At 35.0% G+C, this 8,648-nt stretch overlaps 1 protein-coding gene across 1 annotated transcript in view; it reads right to left on the bottom strand.

Annotated features, from left to right (window-relative positions):
• Positions 1-1,152: 1,152 nt before the first annotated feature.
• LOC131854908 (adipokinetic hormone/corazonin-related peptide receptor variant I-like) overlaps positions 1,153-8,648 on the bottom strand; it is a 51,256-nt gene continuing 43,760 nt past the window's right edge. The window contains exons 4-8 of the mRNA XM_059206092.1: positions 6,760-6,964; positions 5,439-5,595; positions 4,087-4,277; positions 2,108-2,175; positions 1,153-1,588 (exon numbers count right to left, since the gene is read on the bottom strand). Of these exons, the coding sequence (XP_059062075.1) occupies positions 1,490-1,588; positions 2,108-2,175; positions 4,087-4,277; positions 5,439-5,595; positions 6,760-6,964 (720 nt within the window). The 3' untranslated portion in view covers positions 1,153-1,489. The remainder of the gene's footprint in view (positions 1,589-2,107; positions 2,176-4,086; positions 4,278-5,438; positions 5,596-6,759; positions 6,965-8,648) is intronic.

Here is an 8,648-nt window from a genome sequence, read left to right as displayed (position 1 = left end):
AAGAATAGAATATTTATCGTATAATTTATGCATGGATGTCGGAATTCATATATTGATTACCAATTTGTTTATTTATTTAGTTAAAATTATAACTTAAACAAAGACACAACGATAAGATGAAAGTGGAATAAATGTAATAAGTAGAGTGGCCAAAAGAAGCCACTCTTAAAAATTTATTGAAAAAAAAAAATATTTTTGTTTTTTTTTTGCGTAGAGGCCAAGGGAGCATGCGGTAAACTTCCAAGTAGTCAATTACCGCAGTCCATGAGCACATATACCTAAGACCAGAAGGTCTATAAGATATCATTGTTAAATGTGAAATTATATTCATTGATCCAGATAAGAACATATTGAAAATATAATAAACAAGTAGTAAAATTCAAACGTACAACATTTTCATAAAAAATTTGGGATCATAGCGTTACCTACCTAAGCTGCATATATCTACATATTATTATGTTACATATAAGTGTCCATAAACTTAAAGGCAATAAGATACATATAGCAAGTGGTTTAAGCACTTACCATTCTATTTTATAAAGACTACAAAACGTCATTTAGCTATTCAACTATTGTTTTTTATTGTTCTAGACATTTTCTTAATGTTAACAGAGTCGATAATACACTATTACAGTTAAGATGGGTTTGTTGGTTGAAGGTTTCCATTCTTCATAATAATATATGTATCGTAAATTTAAAATTCGATTTAATCTATCAGACAATAAAGGGCCATCCACACTTGTCAGTGTCTAAACGTGAATATTAATAAAGCACTGTAACATGCTATCTATTTATTGTCAGACTACATAAATTTAAAATACGTACATGTCGAGAAAGTTAAAATTTTTAGATTTGGAAAAGTTTAGTTTTATTGTTTTGAATTAAATTAAACACAATACAAAATTAATTAAATTACACAACAAAAAAATAACTGACATGACAATGAGCAATTAGAATGGTATCCAATCGTACTCGGCCCAAAGGCAACGCTTGCAGCATTGAATTTAATAATTATAATTTCCGAAATATCGCGATCTTATACAGTTTATATATAATTTTATTAACGTCTGACCACTTTTTGTGCGGTTTACACAAACTTTTTTAAGTAAATTCACAGGCTAAGTAAAAAGCTAACGTTTCGACAGCTAACAGTTGAAAGAAAGTCCAATAATTGGCTGCTCCGCAAATGAGAGGTTATACATAGTATTTATATTCTAAAATGGGTATCGCACGGATTCCAACGTGTCCGCACGGATAAGTGTGGATAGCGCTTAATTCACAACACATCACTAAGTCATATCACAATCCGGGCAGCGCTCGGCAGCATGGTCCCGGCGCCGGTCCGGTCCCCGGCGGTCGACCGGCGCGTGTGCGGCCACTCCACACTACACTACATAAGGGTGGGCGCGGACGAGGTCCTGTCGCGGTAATACTCGTGCAGCACGCGGCATCGCTCGTGGCGCGCGCACACCAGCCGCGGTGGCGGCCGTCAGGCCGGCGCTCGTGGACGTGGCTCGGGCCGGTCCGGGACTGCGGTTAGTGATGTCTCTGCGAACCGGACGCCCAGTCTTGTCCGGACTCTACCATTCTGAAATGGAAGGGATTGTTAAACTCAATTCTAGCAATGTACCATGTCAGATATCACGAGGTTCCCCTGGAAACCATCATGATGGTAATTTGCAAGAAAACAATAGCCTATATTCTTTTCTGAAGTATACTCTATATTACTATAAAGTTTTATCAAAATCCATTAAGCAGTTTTTGCGTGAAAGAGTTCCATCTCTATCTATCCATCCATACTCACAAACTTTCAGATTTATTGTATTAGTATATCCAGGCCCGGTTGTATTAATATATGTTTTAAAATATATTTTTGAAACTGCATTACAGCGACGTCGGGATTTCAGCGGGCCAGAGACAAAACAACCGTTAAACACTTAAGATTAGAACGCCAATAGTCGCTTACGCAGAAGTGCAGAAAACATGGAAAAAAAATACATTAATAAAAAACTAGCCAAGAATTTCTGATTTTAATTACACAACCAAGATCCTCATCTCACAAAAATGTGCAAACAAATAAGATAATGTATGTTATTGAGATAAATACCTTCGATGGCTTCACTAGCGGTGTCTCTAAATTGGCATTCTTCTTTGTCGAACTTGATCCAGAGTTACCTGAAAACATCATCATTTTTTAAGAAAGACTTGATTAGAGTCGCGGATTCAATCCATAATACAATTTATACACAGTACATTGCTGGTAATAGTGGCTCCAGTATCCAGTCCCACAAACCAAAGTATACGACTCGACGACCCAGATGTGCCCAGCGAAGAATGTCTAAGAACAGACTAGGCAGAGAAGAGAGAAAGAGAGAGAGAGAGGGGCCACTACACATCCTATGTGACCCACTTACGCATGAACGAAATATCTCCTTTGGAAAGTAGATATCCTGAGCAAATAAAAACTATCGATCCTAAAAATATCACTCAATTCTTGTCCCTAACGAGTCTGGGTAGCGAACTCTGATAAAGGACGAGCACAATAGATCTATGCAGGTCGCAGTACTACAGGTCTGATTATGGCCCTAACCTCCAATAAAAATTCCCCCTACATTCTATTCATATAATACAACATATTCATAACATAAATACATCATAATAATTGTAGTACACGAAAAAGCTTTTTAGGCACAAAATCAAGAGATTTATATTAAAGATGGCCTGTGAAGAGAGTATATAACCTAATTATATTCAGTGTAATTAGCTATTTATACAGGATTACATTAAATTGGTAGAAGTAAGTCGTATATATTACTAATAAATATTTCAGTATGAATAAATTGGGAGTACTTGGGAGGCACCTAAAGTTCGCACTTCACACACAGACACAGTTACCTAGAAATAATAATAGCTAGTAAGACAAATCCAATATTGTTTTCTAAGCACTACTGTGTCTAAAATAACGAATATTATTTAGGTAATATTTGAATTACGTTTAGGTTATACGAATTACGTTCAAATGTATATATATATAAATAATATGTAATAATACAGTGTTATACAACTTGAAGTATAATAATTAAAATAGATATAAAAATATTATTACATATGATACCGACTTAATACATTTTTTTATTGAAAGTAAGTAACTCTAAATTATTCATTATAACATTAGCTATCTACGAGTGAAACTCCCATCAAAATCCGTCCAGCCGTTTCAAAGATGAGCAAGAACAAAAAGACAGTCAAAAATTAATCAAATTTTGTTGTAAGTACCGAATATGCTATAGGACACAATTAACTATTAATAATAATTGCATTTAATAAGGACTAGTAAGACAAATCCAATATTGTGTACCAAGCACTGCCGTGTCTAAACTGTGTCACCCCACCTTACATTTTCCTATTGTCATTTAGTATATAAGATCAATATTCTTATGTACATACTGACATTCTTTTCAATCTTTAATATACATCGTCTTAACCAACAACATTGTATCTCATATGTAAATGTCAATCTGTAAAATTGTTTAATAATTTACCAATACATCTAAAAACTGTATATAGTTTCACATTGTTTAAGTCCAGATTGAGGTCATATTTATTGAATAATGTTACTATTCCGTAGATGACTATTATAATGATGGACATAGACTTATGAGGACCTACTGCACTATGCTAGCTGACATACCTAGATTTAATAATTAAGTTGCTGTTATGTTGTTGACCAAAATTTACTGTAATGTTGCAATTATGTTATCCTACACAATTTGTATTGTTTTGGATGAATAAATAAATAAATAAATGTATCATTCACTCGCAACAGGCTTCGTAGGCGTTGGCCTTCAGCCGCTCCATAAGTCCTTCCGCGGGTTTGGAGTGCCATCTGCACCCGCCCCCTATCGTCCGGTGAAGCTGTAAAGGCCAGCTACGGCGGACAGCATTATAGTAATCCTAAAAAAAAAGTGAAGCCTATTCGCGCGTGAAAGAGAGTCCATGTAGAGGTAGATACTGAGAAGTTAAATGCGAAAAATAGAGTCTAACATGCAATAAAATAGAAACAATTATTGCTGTATATGAACTAACCAATGGTATCCGACGCAGCAGTCGACCTGCAGCAAGTATTCTTCAGTAGCCTCCTGAAAGCACCGCGAAGGTCCAGCGTGTAAGATCCATAGACTAACGGGTTCATGCATGAGTTAGAAACTGCCATCGCGAACAATAAATCTTGAACACGTGGTGATACGCGGCTTGCTGACTCACGGTCTATCATATACCTGTTGAAGATGATAAATAAATTATGCTATTCATCAATAGATTTTTTTTTATAGCACAGGGGACAGACGAGCATGCGGCTCACCTGATGGTAAGTGATTACCGCCGCCCATGAGCAACACCAGGTGAATTGCAAGTACGTTGTCGGCCTTTTAAAAAGGAATAAGCTCTTTTCTTGAAGGTTACAATATCGTATCGGTTCGGAAATACCATTGCTGGAAGGTGATTCCACAATGTGGTTGTGCGAGGCAAAAAGTTTCTAGAAAACCGTACTGTGGAAGACCGCCATTCATCCAGATGATCAGAATGAATTATTTTAAATCATAAACTCAAAAGTAAACATGAAGAAGCTATACTTATTGCACTTGTAACACAAAATAATTACGATTATTCAACAAAAATGTGCGCAAGGATGGGTTTAACTCTGAAAGAGATCTCTTCCAGTCAACAGCCAACTACCACCTATGTCAGGACGCTCTGACAGAGTTGGTAGTTGGCGGGCCATTAGGCTAGCTAGAGTTTGTGTTATGAGTACTAGACAACTGATAGAAATACATATATTTATGCGCATTTTTATAAATACATACATATTATACGTAAAATATACTCAGATAAATACCAACAATCATACTCATGAATACAAATGTTTGTACCGTGCGAAGAATCAAACCCGCTACCATCGCTAGTAAAGTGGCGATATATACAAAGATATTAATATAGTAACGCAGTGGTTATCTCCTCACCACTGTAGCGTTATATATGTATGATAAAATGAGGTGTCGCTATATAATATATTTGTATATTGTAGTATCTAGGTAGTGAGTATACAAGTGAAATAATTGTACTATTTATTGTACATTAGTAAGTTTATTTGGTAGTGTGCTACATTGCATATTTGTAATACGTACATTCGACGCGGAGTAGGGTCGTAGACTGACTTTACACTGAACTTAAATCTATGTCATGTGGAGAGGTACTAATGGAAGGGTCTCAAGTGTTGATAGAAATATTACAAGCGTAGGCACAATAATATCGCCTTCGAGTATCTTTGCACTCTTTAAGTTTGGCAGGTAGAGAATGCTATTAGCATTAAGCCCGACTATAGTATAAAATTTCAATAAATAAATAAATAAAATAACAGTAATATTTAATAATATTCTTACCACATGGCCATAGTGGAGTATGGTAGCAAGCAGAGAGCGAAAACAGCAACAATGGTGACCGTCATACGCAGCGTCCGCCGCCGGGCGCGCTCCAACACTCTCCGCCCTGAACGGCGCAGGCGCACGTGACTTATGCCGTTCCGATGAACGCATTTTTCTGAAAAAAATATCTTAATCATATTATTACTTTTTAACCTTTCGGGTTTAGCATGAATAATAATATGTCAGGACTTCTATTCCCGAGCTAAGTAGAGCTTTTGTTACGGGTACTAGAATTCTGATATCAAATTAAAAAATAATAATTCATAAGCAATGTCATTCAAATACTTTCTACTAGACAGCCATTACATTCGTATCCATCCATACAGTTATACGCATTTGCATACATTCTATAAGTTAACCAAATTATAGACGAAGCAATGAATCTTGTATTCAACAAAATAGTTTATCTATATAACTCGGCTTCGCTAGTGTTAATTTATACCCTTAGGAGTGGAATTTATCAAAATCCTTTCTTAGGGGATGCCTACGTCATAGTAGCTTTATGCATGCAAAGTCTCAACCCGATCGGTTTAAAATTGACAAAGTTTCATATAAACTTTCATCCCCTATTTTATCCCTTTGGGGGTAGAATTAATCAAAATGCTTTCTTAGCGGATGCCTACGTCATAACATCTACCTGCATGCCAAATTTCAGCCCGATCCGTCCAGTGGTTTGGGCTGTGCATTGATAGATCACTACGTCAGTCACTTTTGAGTTATATATATTTAGACAAGCTCCAGATGTCATCCTAGACATATATTAAGTAGTGGAACCTCTAAATTAAAAATGCCTGTACCATGAGGCTTTGAGAAGAAATATGTCGTTTTTTATACTAGTTTTTTAAACTAGTTCATCGTCGACGGTAAACGTAACAACTACATATTCATGTAACAACTACATATTCATGTAGTTGTTACGTCAACGGCGATCGGGTCAGACCACCCAACACGTGATGCAAGAAGGTGGTACCAGGAAAAATCCTGCTTTGAGTACTCCAAATCGTGACATTGTTACAGTGTAGATTTCACGTACCATAAGAGTCTATATGAGTGGAGATCGCGAATTGGCAAACATAGTGTAGGACACCCCGCAGATGGGTGGGGCGACGACATTGAGGGTTGCAGGTAGTAACTGGAAGAGAATGGCTGAAGATCGTGCCCAGTGGCACGCCTTAGGAGAGGCCTATGTCCAGCAGTGGACTGCAGTGGGCTGATGATGACTATGAAGAGTTTGTAATAGACCTACATGAATAAAGATATTTTAATTTGATTAACTCACCATCAAGTTCTTTACTGCTGCGGTGTATCTCGCAGAATATGCAGACGTAACAGACTGTGATGACCACGAGAGGCACGAAGTACATCGCGCAGATGCAGAACACGTTGTAAGCCACCTCCTGATGGTAGCTGCTGAACGCATCAAACGACACGCACTGCTCAAACCCCGCCACTCTTGGATGCCTCTTCACTCTGAATACTATGCTCTGTTGGAGGAGATAACATCATTGTTACTTTACCTCGGTAGATTAGCGGTTTAGCTTTAATGTTTTACTACCGATGTTTGCGGGTTCGATTCCTCGTACGTTGCAAACAATTGTATTCATAAGTCATCGTATCGGACTGGGTATTTTCTACGTATATTATGTTTAAGTATAAAAAATATATTTATATCAGTTACACCGCCCGATAACCAATGGTTCGTTCCTTTTTATTATATCTATGTTAATAAACAGCGTTTTTGGTTGTTGTTTTAGATTTTCAGTCAGTGAAGGTTTTCTAGGATCAATAATAGCTCATCAAAAGCTGTATTAAAATATATTGTACATAATTAGAAGTTTGTTGGTCTATCTAGTGGTCTGTAGTATATAATAATCATGATAAACCTATCTAACAGCGCCAGTTAATGCCTAAACTAACTTATCCGTTGTTAAATTTTAAACAGTAATATACAAACGTTTTAAAAAGTTTGAAATACATTGGTGCTTAAATATAATAATAAATATATCTATATATCTTTTATATATCGGATTTTCATTTAATGTTAGACATAGACATCAATATAAATATACATTGTAAATAAACTGGATTAAAAAAAAACTCAACTGAGTTTCTTGCCAATTCTTCTCAACACAAATACTGAACTGGACGGTAAGGAAAAAAAATACGTTCATTAGCGGCTAAATGTCCTACATGAATAAATTATTTTTGAATTGTATTTTGGACAATATATTTTGTATGTTTAGTCTTAATTATTTATGATATTTTAATAATATATTTTTCTTCTTCTTTCTTTCTTCTAAATTGGTATTTGCACATTTTAATCTACTCAACACTTCCTATGCCACGCAGTATTGGGTTGACTAGAAGAGATCACCTTTAGAGATAAGTCCTCCTTTGTTAACATTATTTCTAATGAATATACCGAAATAATGTATTTAAGTTCAATAAAGAATATACAAATATGTTTTTGTTTTTACATTGTCTGCAGAAATACGAATGGTTAAACAGTTTTAAATTTAGCGATGTTATTTAATTATATGAAAATGGAATACAAAAAACTAAAATTATTCGCGTGCAGTCTGTAGAACTGAAAATAACTTGTACGAAGAATTTATGATTTGCAATGGAGGCGAAATCGTTCTCATTATAAAAACAATGTTAAACGAGATTGTTTTGTTGGATCAAAACCATTTGTTCGTTATTTTTTTTTGTTTGTTTTCATAAAACACAAAATACTAGAAAGTAAAGAATGGTAGATACAATAGGTTCCATGATTTCTGAGAAATATTTTTAGTACATCTTTTTATCGTTTTATTATTTGTAATTAATGGTTTCATAAAAAGAATATGATTTATTCTGAGAGATTGTGGGACTGCTCTCTATTGCTATTCATAAACTGTGATTTTTTATCAACTTATTTTTATAACGGCTGTGTAGTCTAGAAACCTTTGCTTGTCTGTGTGGTAATATTGAAAAAAGAATAAATATTTTTTTATTCACAAGTCAAATAAACCAATCAAAATCAAAATATCTTTATTCATATCTTTATCATTTTATTACAGATTCTTATGATATGTCAAATATATCGTTACTTCGGAATGCTTTCAAGGTGAGAAGAACTGACAAAAAACTCAGTTCGTATTCTTTTTAAATAGAAATAGAAATAAT

Source organism: Achroia grisella, unplaced genomic scaffold (assembly GCF_030625045.1).
Source record: "Achroia grisella isolate CSIRO2021 unplaced genomic scaffold, CSIRO_AGI_Agris_v1 utg1248, whole genome shotgun sequence".
NCBI lineage: Eukaryota > Metazoa > Arthropoda > Insecta > Lepidoptera > Pyralidae > Achroia > Achroia grisella.
This window is presented reverse-complemented; position numbering and strand designations above follow the sequence as displayed.